The sequence below is a fragment of the Phalacrocorax carbo genome, chromosome 5 (assembly GCF_963921805.1).
Source record: "Phalacrocorax carbo chromosome 5, bPhaCar2.1, whole genome shotgun sequence".
Taxonomy (NCBI): Eukaryota; Metazoa; Chordata; class Aves; order Suliformes; family Phalacrocoracidae; genus Phalacrocorax; species Phalacrocorax carbo.
The window spans coordinates 46,372,503-46,389,542 of record NC_087517.1 but is presented as its reverse complement, the minus strand read 5'-3'; the positions used below and the strand labels follow the sequence as shown (position 1 = coordinate 46,389,542).

The following is a 17,040-nucleotide window of genomic DNA, read 5'->3' as shown; positions in this document are numbered from 1 at the left end:
TCTGCAGTGAGGCTCTCTTTTTATTTACTAGTAGCCAGCACGGCTGAAGTCATTCCAAATGCAAGAGGGAAGGTTTCTACCAGTTATGTTGGTGTGGGAGCTGGTAGCCAGACCATTTGTTTGTGTTCTTAATTACACTGCTTTCCCTTTCACCAGATCTGAATGCATCAATAAGTTTGCCTCTGTCTTTGGGACCATGCCTCTGAAAGTGGTGGAGCACCGTGCTGACCCTGTCCTGTACAAAGATGACTTTCCTGAGAAACTGAAGAGCTTTCCCAATATTGGCAGCTTGTAAAGGCAACTAAGAAACCTGAATGATCAAAAGGACAGCCAGTAAGGTGCCATGAGGAATACAAGGCCCTGAAGAAAAAAATCACGAATGGGTTACCTCTGAGGGAGGTGGGAATTAATGTTGTATTCTGGTATGTTGTCTTCCCTTTACATTGCACAAAGATGTAATGGACAGCTGAACAACTGCTTCTCTGTTGCTAACAGAGGATTGAATCTATTCAGGGGTCCTCCCAGAAACGTCAAACGCATGCTTTTCTCCAAAGGAGGCTATGCATCTGGAAGAATAAACCAGAATCTCGCTCTCTGTGGTCTGACTGGCATGACTGACCTCTTCTATCAAACGTCTTGCAGTTCTCTGGTTTGTAAGCATCCATCCATTCAAAGCAACTGTCTGTAAGGCTGCTCTCTTTTGGGAGGAGCTTACTGCCTCTATGGTTGGTGGGCCTCTGTCTTTTGAGCTTAATTGTTGGCCTAACTAACTGTGTAACAAACACTTTTTTTTCTGCCTAATGAGACAAATGTTTATTTTTTTACATCATCAGCAAGAAAAATCTGTTGTCGTGTGGTTTAAAGGGCAAAGCATTTTGTTTTACTGAAATTATTTTGATGTGAATTGAGACACACAGCAGCTGGGAGGATGGTCTCCTTCCAGGCAGACCCCTGCAGGACAGAAGTCCAATTGCTGCACTTTTTCCTGCATAAATCTCAGGTTTTCTGCTGTGTCCATGCAAGAGGCTCTGACTCTGTGTCAAAATTAGTTGTACTGTACAAAAAAAATTATGTACCTTTCAGGCTTTATTTTTGCTTTTCATTATCAAAGCAGAGCAGTCAGGGTACAGTTTTACATCGTGGCCATACATTGGAACAACAGCTATGAAGTAAACTTTTCACATCTGAATCCTCTTCGGCAAGCAGCAGGTTCTAGTACTGATTCATAAAACACTTCAATTTACAGAAATTCCCAGTTACGGCTTCAATGTGCAGGGATTTGTGCACATGCAAAACACTATTAACGCACACTTACAAACTCCTATAGATTACCATTGTTGGAAAAGGTGCGGAGTCTTAGCTTGTAATTTAACTAAGGAACCCATTGCCACAGGCTGCCACTGAAACATACAGCTTAGGAAGGCTTTTGGAGAATCTTTACATTTCTCACAAGCATCAGAATTATTTCCCAGTACTGAAATTAACTTGGATTAGAAAATTAAGTGCAGCAAAATGAGAAATAAAATTGCCCTTCGATGTTAAAGATGATCCCTAGTTAGGCTGAGAAAGGAATCTCTGTTTCAGCTTCACTGATAAAGTGTTTGTTACCAGATTTGGTAACTGACTGATATCACTGTGGGTGATTTGAGTGTCTTTTGCAACCTCCGTTGCTGCCAGTTACAGAGACATCCTACTTGATGGGCTGTTTTTCTGTTACGCTGTGAGCAACCTCATTCCTCAGATTTTGCCAAACCCCAAACAATAGGACAAGTGTTAGGCATCATGGTTCACCCCCTCTCCTAAGCTGGATAGGCAGCAATGACAGAAACCAAATGAAAGTCAGGCTAGAAACAGGAAACATCTGCTCCTATTTGTCTCACCCCCACTAAGACTTATCTTATTGCCCAATGCAGTGGATGTGCTGTGAATGAAAATCATATTGGAACAATAGCTCTGAGGGGATGCTTCACTTCATAACTCCCCTGGGATGTGCCTGTAAACTGTATCATCTGATTCTCTGGGAACATTTAATTACTAGGAAATGTTTTTTGCTGCAGTCTCTGTTTCATTCCTAAATTGCTGTGGGTTGGGGGTATTGGGGAGCTAGGAAGCTGTTGCAGTGACAACTGCTGTCGGCACAGCGGGTATCACGAGACAGAGGAAGGTTTGTTGCTCACTACTTCTCTTTTGCAACCTCTCAGGTTCATTCACATGAACTTTCTTTCTGAATCTTCCTGTTGATTTATGTCCTGGTGCTTGAGCATCAGAAAATACCAGCGTATTTCCCATGAAGAGGTTGCTTTAAAAGGGTACCTGTGACAGTGTAGTAGTCAGTTCAGTTTTTCCGTTCTTTTGGGGCTGATACCATCTTGGCAGGCCTTAGCAGTACAATTGAGTTCGTAACAACTTCCTTGCACAGAGTTCTGAAGATGCTGTGATTTCTTGGTTCTTTCTCGGTAAGCCAGGATTATTGCACAGAGTCTTAAAAGACATCGAGGATTCCAAATAGTTGGTGGAATCTTTTTAGGTGAAGACAGCCTATCCAGCCCTCCTAAACTGATCTGTAGTCTCAGGTCAGTAAAAGGCAGCAACAGGTCCTTGTGCCTGCATCCCAAAGTGTTGGAGTGGATTCTCCTTCCACAAAATGTCCAGTGGCCTGTATCAGTTGTGTGGTGTCCTTTGATGTTTTACAGTTGTTTTTACAGAGCCATCTCATTTAGATGATAATTTGTCTCTGTTATGTGCTATGAAGAAAATCGAGCAATTGACTGTAAGAAAAGTAGTAGAACAGCCTACGTTTATAATTGTGATGTTCTTGATGCAAAATCTGTAAAGATAAGATGTATGTCTGGTTTAGAATGGGTTTGTTGTCAATCTTTAAGATAATTATTGTATATATTTTATCAAAAAAAGGTTAATATTAATACATTAAAAAGTAAATCCAAGGAGTGTTTGTTGTATTTCTCTTCTGGAACAGCACAAGGAAACATGGATGCATTTAGAAGGGAGAATTGTAGTGACAGGCTGTTTCTCTACATATATCTGTGTTAAACTTCAATATCCATACTGTACTTTAGAAAGATCTGTCAGTATTTTGTCTTTCCCATAACTAGAGTTGGATGGTTGTCTTTGAAGTAGAAGTTTGCTCTGCACAAATTCATCCCAGTCACCTTTTTGGAGAGAGTAGTTGTTACTCTAATTTTCTGCCAAGATTTGACAGTAGCATTTATCTTGGAGAAATAGGGAACAGATCCCTTCTCTTTTTGTGAAGAGAGACAGCAAATGTTGAAGAATTGTGCTTTTGAGAAAAGAGATTTGGCTGAGTTATTGAGATGGTGGAATTCAGTGTGGTGGCAGCTCTTTGATTCCAGAAGTGCTGCAGTGTGGTCCCTGCAGAGCGTGCTGCAAAAGGGCAGTGTGTGTGCATGCGCACCTTGCAGTTTGTGCATAGCAAGGGGTGTGATGCACTGCAGTGCTTGTCCTCCTAGTCATGGTGAGTCTTAAGGACACATTTTTAGCATCACCAACTCTCCCTACAATGAGTTGACTCTCTTCTTCCTCACAGCTCCACTATCTCATTACAGGACATGCCAGTTCAAGCCCTAATGTTCTAAATTACTCTCTCGTGCCATCTCCAGCTCCTGTCACCCATCATTCTTCCGTTGGTGTGGTTCAAATCTGCTTTACTGCAGCAACTAGTTTACCCCTGTCAATTATCAATTCACAGGCCTTTTAAACTAAAGGGCCTTGGAGATCAGATACCAAAATAATTGCGAGGTGGGATTTAAGAGATGCTCAGTGCTTCTGACTCATTTTGATTTTAGGTTGTGTTGGCAAGTATTGAGCACTCTGGAAAAACGCTATACTGAGAGGCATGAAAATGGATTTAGGTGGGCAGTTTTAGTGTAAAAAACACCTTCAAGATTTAGTATGAATGCCCTCCATAATCGGTTTCTGGTACCGTGGGTACTTCTCACCTTTTGGTCAGGAGAGATCTCAAAATGCTTAACGAAGTCTCTGTCCAGCCCTTCCACATGGAAGCTGCTGTCGTAACAGGATTGCAGCACAACACAGAAAGGAAAAACTAAAATTGACAGTGCTGATGAGAAATTGGATTTTAAATTCCCTAGCCAAAGATCAGACAGAGTATGAATTTTTTTCATCATTCTTCTTAAAAACTTGCATGCTTAAATTTTACTAGGACTACTGCTAAGCATGTTCTCTTGTAAACTGAAATGTAAACTACGGGTGTTTCCTGCAATCATGGATAGTCTCCTCCATGTACTTAAAGCAAGATAAAAAAACATTCTGCAGAGTTGTGTCAGATGAAATATATACTAGTAAGTGAACTGGTCCAATTGCGAACTTCAGTCTGGTCCTGAAAAGTTGGGAAGAGCAGAGCAAATACTAGGCAAATGGTCCATCTATATTTTCTTTTTAATTTTTAGGCCAAAAGAAATCATTTATGTCAAAAATTGCCAGAAAGCTCTGAACACAGTATTCTTTGCATCTTCCTGTAGAATCTGAGAGTTAGCCCAAAAGCAGGTTATCGCTTCAAACCTCTTGTTAGCTTTGATATGTAGAGAGAGATGGCATTTGCTAAACAGAGAAATCAGCTAGAATACTTTTGCTTTACTGTTGAGTCGTGGATCCTTCAGTTGGATCTCATGCTGTCAGGAGTGCGTGTGCAACTCTGTGGGTTCTTTCTATGATGTTTGCCACTGCTGCATTTGAGCACAATAAATTGAGCTTCACAGTCCTGCTTAAGATCAGCCTCTTAGCTGTTACTGCAGGTAAGCAAATGGAGAAAAGCTGTGATATATACCCAATGCCTTAGCAGTTGTGTGGGTAAAACCAGGATTGAACACCAGTACCCCAAGCCTGTGTTTTAGCAGAATGACCACACTTTGTCAGAACTGTTGTTTGTTTGGAGTTGGGTAGCTCAATACCAAGGCAGAGGACCAATAGCCTTGACTTTCAGTGTCAGCATGCTTCAGCCTGCCCTGGCTTGAAGCCATTTAGAGACATTCCTGGTGCTTTCTGCGTAATTTCAGCCTGATGGAAATGGCTGTAAGGCAGTCCCACCTCTGCTGATCTTCAGGATTCCCCTGTCTGCAGCTTCTTGTCGTTGCTTTGAAAGAGGGTTATGTTTCCCATTAAAGGATAACAGCAACAATTGAGGCAATTAAGTGGGGTGGCATGGAGCTAGCAGCACGCAGAGAGTTTTCCGACTGAAGACAGCAGAGCTCAAAGGTTCTCCCTGCGAGGTTGCCTGTTTGCTGTCTTCATTTATCTGGAAAAGGATCCAGTAATTCTTCTTCAGATTTCCTTTACTCATCGAAATGCCTGTTTACTTGCATAAATAGGAAGTGCTCCCACTCCAGACAGGCATGACAACTCTGCAGTAACTGTGGACTGAGATCAATGCAACTTGGTCATGGTTAGGTCTATGAACTTGAATCAGTGCTTAGTACCAGACTGTATGCAGTGGGGAAGACAACAAGATGGGCAAGGGGAGAACCAGGTGTCTATAAAAAGAAATAATCCATGTTGCAACTATTTCTACAGTCGGAAGAAAAATATCAATTTAATTACTAAGTCATATCTGTTGGATTTTTCCTAAATTTTAGTTGGCAGGAGACTGGAAAAAGGTGACAGCTGGACCATTTGACCAATGAAATGTGAAGAAGTTGGGATATACAGACCCGCATTAGGTTTTCCATGTGTGATTATGAGATGTGGTTGATGTTGTATGCTGTGCTTTTAAGGATGAAGCTTAGCTCTCCGGCGCCCCCCATCATGCTGTGCAGTAATGGGAACCTTTAAAACTAAAAGCCAAAGCTTGGGACTGACTGAAAAGTGCCACTTAAGGATACCTACGTGCCCAGTGTGAACATCTCATGCTCGTCCAGTCGGTAAGCCTGTAGTCCCTTGGAAAAATACCTGAGGTTTCAGGCCAAAGGTTCTGTGTTCCCTTCTGCATGTCTGTATAGCCGTACACTGAAGAAAACCAGTTTCTTACCTGCTGGTCTGGCCATTTGAAAACTTCCAGGTCCTCCTTCTGCAAAACCTTTCTTTCAAAGGGAGGGCCAGGTCTCAGCTGTGTGCTTGGCGCAGTTAGTGCTGGGTGCCTTCAGCCAAAGATTGATGGGAACAAGAGCCCCTTTGCCACACTTCATACAAATAGGCAGAGGAAAAAGTTTGAAGAAGAAAGGACCGTAAAATGAGATCCAGCAAGGATCCAGCAAGGCTGCAGCAAAGGAGCAGATTGCTAACTTGGAGCATCTGTCTTTGCGCCATAAGTAAGTTACGAACTGAAAAGCAAGAGAAAGTGGAAGACCCTTTCACAAATAATAAACACTTGTTTGTCTCAGCTTAAATGCAACACCTTTACATGTGGGCTCCAGCTGGCTGTAAGTAGATGCACCTTGCGTGGCTGTTACCTCCCTTGCCAATGAGATTATTGTACATCCATCTGCTTAAAGGTTAATAACCTGCTTTTAAAAAGAGGAAGAAAAAAGGCAAATCTGTTTAGTTTACAGGAAGAAAAAATTGTTTTTCATTAAAGCTGCCTGAACTTTGCCCTGCCTCAAAGTTGTATTTGCCAGCAGAGGACTGTGTTCACCTAGGTGCTGTAGCCACACCTCCTAGAGAGAAATTTTACCATGTGTTTTAAACAACTCCTGTAATGCCAGTAGGAAAGTACAGCTTCAAAAAAAGAATGCACATTTCTATGTGGGTCCTGCCCCTCTCTAGAGTTTATAAAGACACTTTTTAGCTCTTTGGCAATGTTCAGGGCAGGAGCAATTTCTGATTTAAATCCATATAACTAGGATGTTACTGAAACTGGCTTTAGGCTCTCAACAGCTTGAGCTTTGCCAACATCTGGAGAATCTGGCTTTGAGTGCTTGGGGAGGGAAGGAATTTTTCTCCTACAAGTGAGAGGAATGGATAAGCTTGCAACAGCACCTGCATTATCCATTTCTTTGCAAGATGGAAAACAGCCATGCTCCATCTGAACTGAGCTGATGCTCCCAGCCAACTGATGGAAAGGCCAGAATGGGCTCTGCAGGTCTTGGTGGGTCATTGGCAGCTCTTGGGCAACTTCTCAGCTCTGCCAGAACACAGAGGGCATGTTCTGGTTCACCCAGCATCTAAGTGCATCTTGGGCTCTTACTGGTGCCAGTGGTTCTATGGACTCAGCAGGAAAAGCAGTTTCATGGAGCAAAAGCAGCAGAAAAGGCCCTCCCAGAACCCATTTTTTCCCATGTTGGGATGGGATGAGGGACATGCACTGGGAACCCATGGGGCTGAGACAAGCCCTCCCCTTGGTGTGGGGAGAAGTTAAGCCCAGAGGCCTTGGTCTGCCTTGCAGCCCAGTGAGCAGCATCTGACTGCCGGAAGGCGCCTCTGGGGAACCTGGCAGAACCACAGTGGAGAAGAGGGTGGGTAAGGCTTGGAGGTCTCTACCAAAGTGGAGCTGGGAGGGGAAGGAGTGGGACTTGACCAGTGGGAACAGAGGAAAAAGGAGTGCTTGCAGGGGGGAAGGTCCCCCCACTGCCAGGCCTGGGTGTCTTCTCACTGGACTTCAGGAGACCTCGTGCCATGATGCCTTGAGCATGGCTGTGCCATGTTAAAGCAGTGGTGCTGTAGCACTGGCAGCTTGGGTGGCTGAGGCTCCTCAGCATTTTGTTGCCAAGTCACTTCTTCCTGTGTCAGCCTTGTAACAGACTGCTTGGGAAGGTCTGGGAGACCCATAGGGCCCTGCAGGGCTTAAGCTCCACTGGAAGCAGCAGCTTCTGAGCAGGAAGCAAGGGAGACCATCCTCCTCTTTTCTGTGTGCCCACGGTGCCCTCTGGCTTGGCTAGTGGTGATGCCCTTGGAGGCAGAGAGGCCCTCCTTAGCTGGGAGGTGGCTGGTAGGGTGTTCCTGTGCCTGGCTGCTGACTGTTAACCATCTCTTTGTATGGGGAGAGGCAGTGGGCCCGTGAGCTGCCACCTGTTGTTAATCTACCCCTGGCTAATCCATTCTGCACTGTGTCAGCAGTTCAAAAGGGCACTGTTAGTATTTTTTGCCAACTTCAATTAACATGAGATTTTGGAGGCCCCTCTGATCACATTTCATCTGTCATGAGTTGGGAACAAACCAGCCAGATTGCAGTTGGGAGGAGAGAAGAGAAGGAGTTTATTGCAAACCAAAACAACAACAGTGTTTGTGCCTCCTTGGCTGGGGCAGCTGGGAAGCAGGGTACTTCCCAGCAATATCACTCCTTTCAAAAACTGGAAAATAAAAACTGGTGCCCAGAAATACCAGTCCCCTCCCCATGTGTCCCCCCCCAAAAAAACAAAACAAAACACAAAAAACCCCACAAAAAAGCTGCAAGTGCAATAACTTACTTCAAAAAAGGTAAAAAGAACCAAGCTGCAAGACTGTTTGTTCTTTTTTAATATTCCACTGTAATGAACTGGTAATACATGGCTGCATAGGCAAGAACATTGCATGGCACAAACCTCACATGGCAAAATTTTTAATGATTTTTTTTCCTGAACTTTTTAAAAAGTTTTTTTTATTATTTTTTAATATGTTCTACCCCAGGCTGTTAAGCTAAAGGAAAAAAAAAAAAGTTTGCATTTATACAAGGTTACAATATTTTACAACAAAAAACCAATAATATTGATTGAGGTTTGTTTTCTTTCTTTCTTTCTCCCAGTCTCTCTTTCAAACACTGCACACCTAAACTGATATATTATTATACATTGAAAACTGTCCTTCAAAATCAGTAGTATAAAAGTCCTAGTTCTACCTACCTACCTCGCTATGTGGGAGGAGTGGGGAACCGTGTAACCAGCAAAGAGTTAAGGGGGTGCAAGGCCGCTCCATTGCCTCCTCCCAGCTCCTTTCAGGAAGCTGCTCAGCGACTTTCCATCCAATTCTGCCCCCCTTTCCCATTTGGGTTTAATTTCTCCTTTGGTCTGTTTGCTTTTTGCTGTGTCAGTCAGAGCAGTGAAATAAACACGGGGCTCGGGCTCTGCCTCTGCTTGATTATTTTTGAAACATTTTTCAGGGAACTACCTTTTTGCCTTTGGAGAGTGTTTTACAACATGTGCCCTGTCTGGGTGTACTCTGGGAAACAGGAAAATGTGCCTCACCTCCCTCAAGCACCTCCACTGCCAGAGAAACCCAGCTGGTAGCCCTACTCGGGCAGCACACTGGCTACATGGCCTAGGTTGGCACTGCAGCTGCATGGCTGATGGGGCAGGTAAAGTCATGTGCACTGCAGCTCCGTGACCTTACGTGTGACATGCTGTCCCTGTGCATGGCCTTCCCCTAACACCCTGCCCATGCTCATGGCTCCAGCCAGGCACATTCCAGCAGGGATGTGTGCTCTGGCAGGGACGTGTGCTTGCTCGCACGCTGCCGTGGTCTCTGAACGAGAAGGCAGCTGGTTCTCCTTCACCTTGCTGTCTTGGTCCTCTTTCCTGTGGGCTGTACCCAGGTAGATGCTACACCGGTGAGACCCGAACTAAGTAGCATGTTCAAGAGGAGGCAGCGGGAGCCCAGCTGCTGGCTGGAGAGCCTGCTAGGAGCGCGGGCAGGCGGCAGCACTGGCAGTGGGCTGACCTGGCCCCTGTCTCACTCCTCGTGAGCTTGTTCAGACACAGCAGCCCTTAGAGCCTGGACACCAGAGGGCCTAGCAAACCCCAAGCCTAGGTCACCACTGGTTTGCAGTTGCTACCAAACAACTAACTGTTGCTTGTAGGCGAGAAGTGCCTCTGAGTACTTGGTAGTACGTGGCACCTGACCACCCATAAGCGAGTGCTGGGAACCTGTGCTACTCTCACCGTTTGCCTCCTACTCTCAAAGCTCTGGGACATCTCTCTGGTGTTTCTAACCATGGGCAACGTAAGGCAGCCCCCTTGTAGGCTACCTGCTGCATGGCCAGGACTGCTCAGGAGGAACATTTTGCTACCTCCATGAGGCAGGAGAGGGAAGCTGAGAGAGCCCAGCTAGCCGGGTGCTGCACCCACAGAGGTTGCCACCATGGGCACTAGCATGGTGGGTGTCGGGGCAGCCAGCGCTTATGAGACCATTTGGCAGTGGCTGGGGATGAAGCTTGCAGCTTCGAAGGCAAGTGCAAGCCAGGAAATCGCAACTCAATGTATGGACAGGCGTAAAATACTAAATAAGAAATAAATAGAGAAGAAAGTCATAAATAGAGTTGAAAGGTATTAATAATATTAATAATTAAAAAAGGCATCATCATGGTAACTTGAGATTGCAAGAATGGACCTTGTGACCCTGAAGAAACGCAGTAGCCGCAGGTTGGCTAGATTAAGATACATATATATATAAAAGTATATATATATATTTATACAGTTTTTCTTCTTAATTTAACAGCTACTTTTAAAAAAATTAAATTAATTTAAAAATGAGTGTAAATACAGATGCACGTAACTTAAAAACTGCCTGAATAGCTGCATTCAGAAGCTTTTGAGGGGCAGGCAGTGGGAAGGAAGCCCTGCTGCAGAGGACTCCAGGGAACCACATCCCCCCTCGCATAGCGATGCGTTGAGGCAGGCTCAGGACCAGGCATGCGCGGTGGCATTTAAAATATATTGAGTGAGTCCAACATGTGCTTTGCACGTGGATTTTAAGGTGAGAGAAAGCAGGGGCCAAGCCTCTGTAAATGCCAAGTCTGCTGCCAGGAGACTCCTCTATATCTAACAAGACAAGGGGTACAGCACTAAATCCTCTGGGCTGTTAAACAGCTCGGGTGAAATCCTGGCCCGATGGAAGTCTGTGAGAAAAAGCTACCCTTTACCTTCGGTCAGGAATGCTGCAAAGCTCTTGAATGGCTACAGCCCTCCTGCCTTCAGTACCAGCAGGCCATGGCCAGCCCATCCTCATGTGCCCGCCTACCCCACTGCCCGTTCCTCCATTCTGCCTGGTGCTAATTTGCCTTGTCAGTAACGTTACTGGGCTGTTCGGGCAGCAACCCTTCACAGGACTGCCTGCTGACCATGGGAAGCATCACGCTCCCCAATGTACCTGGGAAAATGCACTTAGCACCACGCTCAGCTGCCTACACAAAATCTGCTGAAGAAACTGCCTCCTGCCACCAGTTCCTGGGTGGCCCAGGACCCTCAGTGTCTTCTGGGGTGCATGGTGGGGGCGATGTACACCTCCAACTGGTCAGCATGATCCTGTCTGGTTCAGTGATCAGCATCACTTTTAGCACCTAAGCCATCATGTCTGATGGCTCAGCTGAATGTTTAGGCTGGGACATAAGTGCTGGCTGTTAGTGATGGGAGAGGCCCTGGTCTTACACATGGTGTGCTTAAATGCATGCTGGTTTCCCATGAGCACCAAGGCAGGCATCTGTTAGCATTTCTGAGGAGAGAAAAGAGACAGTACTACTGGTCTTTTCTTATTCCAATAAATATATGTTACATTTGATCTAGCAATGGTACATCATTTATGTAGCATATGGCAGTCTAGGCACTGTAGAAATATTGGTAGGCCTTGTTAACCTGAAACTTGACATTTGGTTGTAGCTTATTTGGAGCCCTTTCCAAGACCACTAAATATTCCTGGACCTTGAACTACAAGATCCCCTAACACTGAGCATGAGGAGGGAGGACAGTGTGACACACATTTTTATGGGAGCAAAATCCTGGTGTTCCCTTGCAAAGCTCGGAGATGGCTGCCCTAGCTCAAGCTGAGCCTGCACAGCCATGCTGTGTGGGTAAAAATGGTCAGATGATCTTCAGCTTTTCCCTGGTGATAATTCAGTGGGGTAAAAGAATGTTCCAAAATTATTCCTAGCACTACAAGGTCACTGAAAAGCTTGGAAGAGATTCAGCCTTGTGAAGAAGTTCTTACTTAACAGCAATGTGCAGGTAAGAGCACTTTGGGGAAAACCACGGGATGCGTATTGGTTCAGACAAACCAGGCAAGTTCTGGTGTCTCCTGCTTCCTCTACAAGGCAAAGAGGACCTGAGGTGGCTGGAGATGAGGCAGCATCACCTCATGCAGCCTTGGGACTCTTCCTAGCCTGCTCCCTGCACTGTCCCCCACACGGAGATGCCTGCAGCTGCTGTGTGCAGAGGGGCCCTGGGCAAGGGCTGCAGGGAAAGGCTGTCATTGCACAAATCTGACCCCAGGACAAGGTGTATGAGGAATTCGATGGCCTCATGCAACCACAGCTGTGTGCTAGCACTTGCGCTCTTTCTCAGAGCAGTCTGGGGATCTGTGGATTTACCCAGCAACAGTACTCCCCTCCCATAGCTGCTGTCTCTAAACTGAGGATAATAATTCCCAACCCAGTGAAAGCCAGAGAAAACATTTTGCGGCCCCACCATGCACATAAGCCTCTACATTGACCATGACTGTGGCAAAGCAAAGCCAAGGTACTCCCTGGGCCAGCTAGCCGTGCTGGGAAGCTATAATCTGCTGGGGTGCACCTCCAGCCAGGCAACCAGAGAGCTGGCAAAGATTCCCAGTGTGGTGGCACCATGCTGTATTGGGAAGAGAGACATTCCCTTCACAGGCCTCTAAGGCTCTGTGCTTCACCTCAGACTGCAAGAGGAAGAGGAAGCAGAGTAGAAGGAGATGGGGTAATGTTGCCCTTTTTCTACCCTTGGGTATCTTCCCAGCCCTGTTCCCTGGTCAGCTGTGGGAAGCTGTGGCTCCTGCTAAGAGGATGGGAGCAGCCTGAGAGGTGTCTCTTTGCTGGTGCCAGAGTCCCCATCCAGTCTCCTGCCCAGGGCAGCACAGATCTGAGCAACACCGTCAACAAATCAGGAGGGGAAAAGTGTGAGGGTGTGGGGGAGCACTTGTGTGGAGTGACAGGATGGGGCAAGCTGCTGCAATGCCAGCAGGCTCTTGGTCTTTGGAGAGGCAGCTCTGGTGTCAGAAAAAGGAGCAGGGAGAAAAAATGCCCAGGTTACTGGGGAGGTGGCAGTGAGAGGGGACGCATCCCAACCCAGATCTCACTGGAAGAGGTGCTGCTTCACAGCTTCCCTCTACCAGCCTGATCCCAGGAGCTGGGAGGTGCCGTGTTCATGCTGGAAACCCTCCGCTTACTTTAATGTATGTACTTTATATACCAGGGTAGCTAAAAGTGCTGCATTCAGATCCCCAAGGAGGCAACTGCTGTCCGGCGTCCAAGCGGATGGATTTATTTGGCTGTCCCCATGTGCCCTCTCCATGTCTCGCGGGCATTGGGCTGTAGCCCTGTCATGTTGCCCAGGAGATAGCGGCGCTGTGCTCCTTCGCTTTCATCCTCAGGGCAGCGATGCTGGAGGTCTTGCGGTCCGGCTCGCTGTTCAGCTCATAGCCATTGAGGCCGGGGCTCATCCCGGCTGTGCCAAAGAGGCCACCCATGTGAGTCTGTCCCACGTGGCTGCCAGGGCCAGAGACACCAAGGAACTCGGAGACGCTGCCGGCTGTGTGGGGGTGAGCATGGGGGGACATGCAGGAGGGCACTGTCTCGCAAGGGACCACGCAGGCGGGCACGGGGGAAGCGGTGCCGTTGTTGCCGATCCAGGAAGGGTTCTGGATCTGGGGGTGCGAAAATAAGCGTCAGGGCTGCCTGGTGGGGGATGCGGCCAGGAGCAGGCCTGAGGGGAGAGAGTGTGTCTTCCCCTGGCCCCCGCCGCCACCCTGCAGGGCAGCCCTGTGCGCAAGGGGCAGCTAGTGCAGCAGGATGCGATATGCTGGCCCCTGTCAGCAGCAGCATCAGCAGCCCCCCCAGAACCAGCAGGTCCCCTCCAAAATCCATACCCCAGTCCTGGCAGGGTCTGGGAGTGCTGGAGACTAACTCCCAGGGGAGTGGGACTGTGCCCCTTCCCTGCCGTGTTGTCTCTCTGTTTGTCTGTTCCCCCGCTCCCAGCTATTTCTGGTTTGTTTTGTTGTTTTTTTTTTTTTAACCATGAACACTTTCTGGAGTTGTTGGTGCAGGAAACCTGGTGTCATCCATAGTGTTTCTGTGTATACTGACTATAGAGGCAATCGGCAGAAAGGGATGCTGCAAGACCACCAATCCATCCTCCTGCCCCAGCTCAAGGCGGCTTTGCCTAGGCAAGAGTCTTTTTGCACCAGATGGATGTGCCTGTCGGAGCTGAGCTGCCTGCAGCCCCCAGCACAGACAGCTCTCCTGCCCCTCTCCCCAGCAGTGCTTGTTGCCCATCGAAGAAGCATTGCCTGCTCTTCTGCAGAGCAGAGCCCTGCGGGGCCACCTCGTGTGGCCGTCTCGGCTTCTGCAGTGTCACTCATTAAATGATATTGCAGAAGGAGAGAGCGAGACTTAGTATTTGCCAGCGGGAGTATGTCTGCTGCAGCAGGAGTGGCGGGGTGGGCATGCAGGATGAAAGCGGGGAGGAGGTGAGCAGCTGGCTGGAGCAAGAGACCAAAAGGCCCTTCATCCCACCGCCCTGCTGCACCACCGCCCTTGGGCCCTCTCTGATCTCTTACCTCCTGCAAATTGCTTTTCATTTTTTTGATCTCTATGGTGGGAGGGAGCAGTATAAGTTACAAAGAAGGAAGCGCTGAAAAGGCTGCTGAGAGTGTCCTCTTCTTGAAAAGCTGCTTTGGCATCTCTCAGCTGTTTCATAGGGGTTTTTGTTCAATTCGGGGGAGACACCGAGCAAGAAAGAGGTCAAACTCTCTTAGCTTGGCTGCAGGGGAGCTTTGGTGCAGCACTGTCTGGGAAGGTAGCTGACAGCTGGGGCATCAGGGAGGAGGATTCCCAGCAGCTCTGTGAGGACAAGGCAGGTTCAGACCATCATGCCTACAAAACTGCACCCTCAAGCAAATTCTGGGTGGTGGGAAGAGGAGGCAGCAGGATAGAGGGAGTGCTTTGCGGGGGCACAGCCCAGCCCTAGAGCTATCAAACGCCCATCCGCCCTGGCAGCATCTGAAGGCAGTATTGTGAAACGGGGGCTGGCTCATTGCTTAGGAGGCTACTGTGGTGACAGGTTTCCCAGGATGGGATGTTAAGGAGGGAGGGAGCTGTGCCACCTGCCTTCTGGGCCAGGGCAGGAACCATCTTGACAATCCCCAGATACTCTAACAAGGCTGCTCCCACCCTTCCTTTAGAGCACAAAGCCACAAGACCTTTGGGAAACATCGCCGGGCATCACCAAGTATGCTGTGGGTACCACAGCCCATCGCTGGGAGACAGCTATGGGAATTTGCCAGGGGAAAAATGCTTTTGTCCAACCTCCTAAAGAAGGGGCACAGAAACCTAGGCATGGCAACAGGAAGCCTTCCTGGGCACTGCTGGTTTTAAGGCCTTAAATAGCCTTCAAGACCTTTTCCAAAACAGTGAGAAGTTAGTGGACAGCAGCACATGTGATGGGAGGACAATGTAATAGGATGTGCTGAGCAGGGTGACCTGTGCCCAAAGGGTGGCTGCACTGTCACATAGGGCTGGGCTTGGTGCTTGCTTTAGAGATGGCTGCACTAGGCCAGGGCATGAGGGAGCTGGGCAGAATGCTCAGCTAAATAATTCCTGGCCCTTCAGTGTTTGGTAATATAACCCCAGCCCTGTCACTCTAGCAGCCTTGCCTGAGGGCAGGTGGATGAACCTGAGACGTGAAGCATCACCTGGGGGAGGACTGGGAGCAGAGGTGGTGTATCCAGCTGCCATCAGGACAGACAGACCAGGGCAGGGGGATGCACTCACCTGGGCATAGTTCTCAGCACGGGTGAGCAGGGGCAGCTCGTAGGCAGTGGAGAAGTGGGTTCGGACCTGCTGCATCTGGCCGAACCGCTCCCGCTTGCGCCATTTTGCTCGTCGGTTCTGAAACCACACCTGGGGGAGAGTGTGACAGGCAGCTGTGAACAGGGTTGCTGGCAGTGGCTGGGAGCCCGGCAGACATAGGCAGCCCACTGGCTTGCAGGGCTTTGCCAGGCGGGTGGTTGTACGTGGCGTACACAATCCCCTGCAGGAGCAGCAGTCCTGCCCTGCATCCCTGGTGGGGCTGGGGCCAGCCTGTGCTCCCAAACTGGGAGCACCCCAGGCAAGAGATGATGCCTAGCTTTTGGTGTCCTGCTTGTCTGGGGACATTCACAGCTCTTCCCTCCCGCAGGCGGGTTTCATAAAATCATAGAATCATTAAGGTTGGAAAGGCCCTCTAGGATCATCAAGTCCAGCTGCCAACCCAACACCCCAATGGCTCCTAAACCATGCCCTGAAGTGCCACATCTACAAGTTTTGTGAACACCTCCAGGGATGGCGACTCCACCACCTCTGGGCAGCCTGTTCCAATGCCTGACCACTCTTTCAGTAAAGACATTTTTCCTAATACCCAGCCTAAACCTCCCCTGATGCAATTTGAGGCCATTTCCTCTTGTCCTATCACACATTACTAGGGAGAAGAGACCAACACCCACCTCACTACAACCTCATTTCAGGTAGCTGTAGAGAGCGATAAGGTCTCCCCTCAGTCTCCTCTTCTCCAGGCTAAACAACCCCAGTTCTCTCAACCTCTCCTGATAAGACTTGTTTTCCAGACTCTTATCAGCTTTCAGGTTTGCCCTCAATTAACCTGTCTTCCTCACGTCCCTAAATCGGCATTACCTAGGCGCTGCCTGCAGCTCATGTGCTGTCAGCCAGTCTTAGATGAGAAGTGCAAATACATCCACGTGTGCTGCTACCAGGCTGAAACCAGCAGCACTGCGGCTTTCCCCAGGCCTATCCTGGCTATGAGGGTGCCATCGACTGAAAGCTTGCATTTCTCACTGAACTCTCAGTTTATTTTCCTTAACTGTTAAAAGAATAAAATGCATAATACGCCTTCCCTTAGCTGCAGAAAAAGACAAGTGCCCTGTATAGTTACACATCCTTTCCTTTACAACATGTTTTCTTTGCAGGGTTTGCAGCGCTCTGCTTCACAGTGCTACTCAGATCCCTTCAAGGCAGAGGAAAGACCAAAACACAGTTTCTGCTCTTATTTTTACTGGCTTGACATCAGTGTGGATTATTGCACTACTGTCAGCACCATTGCTCCTGATTTGCATCAGCATAAGAAAGAT

The 17,040-nt window shown here is 48.0% G+C and overlaps 2 protein-coding genes across 3 annotated transcripts in view; one reads left to right on the top strand and one right to left on the bottom strand.

The window, feature by feature from the left end:
* EXT2 (exostosin glycosyltransferase 2) overlaps positions 1 to 2,945 on the top strand; it is a 78,548-nt gene extending 75,603 nt beyond the window's left edge. Inside the window, exon 13 of one of the 2 annotated variants that reach the window (XM_064452296.1) lies at positions 157 to 2,945. In XM_064452296.1, coding sequence (XP_064308366.1) covers positions 157 to 295 — 139 coding nt within the window. In that variant the 3' untranslated portion in view covers positions 296 to 2,945. The remainder of the gene's footprint in view (positions 1 to 156) is intronic. The other variant, XM_064452297.1, reaches the window with a different exon arrangement.
* A 5,425-nt stretch (positions 2,946 to 8,370) lies between these two features.
* ALX4 (ALX homeobox 4) overlaps positions 8,371 to 17,040 on the bottom strand; it is a 44,205-nt gene continuing 35,535 nt past the window's right edge. Inside the window, exons 3-4 of the mRNA XM_064452295.1 lie at positions 15,689 to 15,817; positions 8,371 to 13,563 (exon numbers count right to left, since the gene is read on the bottom strand). Coding sequence (XP_064308365.1) covers positions 13,240 to 13,563; positions 15,689 to 15,817 — 453 coding nt within the window. The 3' untranslated portion in view covers positions 8,371 to 13,239. The remainder of the gene's footprint in view (positions 13,564 to 15,688; positions 15,818 to 17,040) is intronic.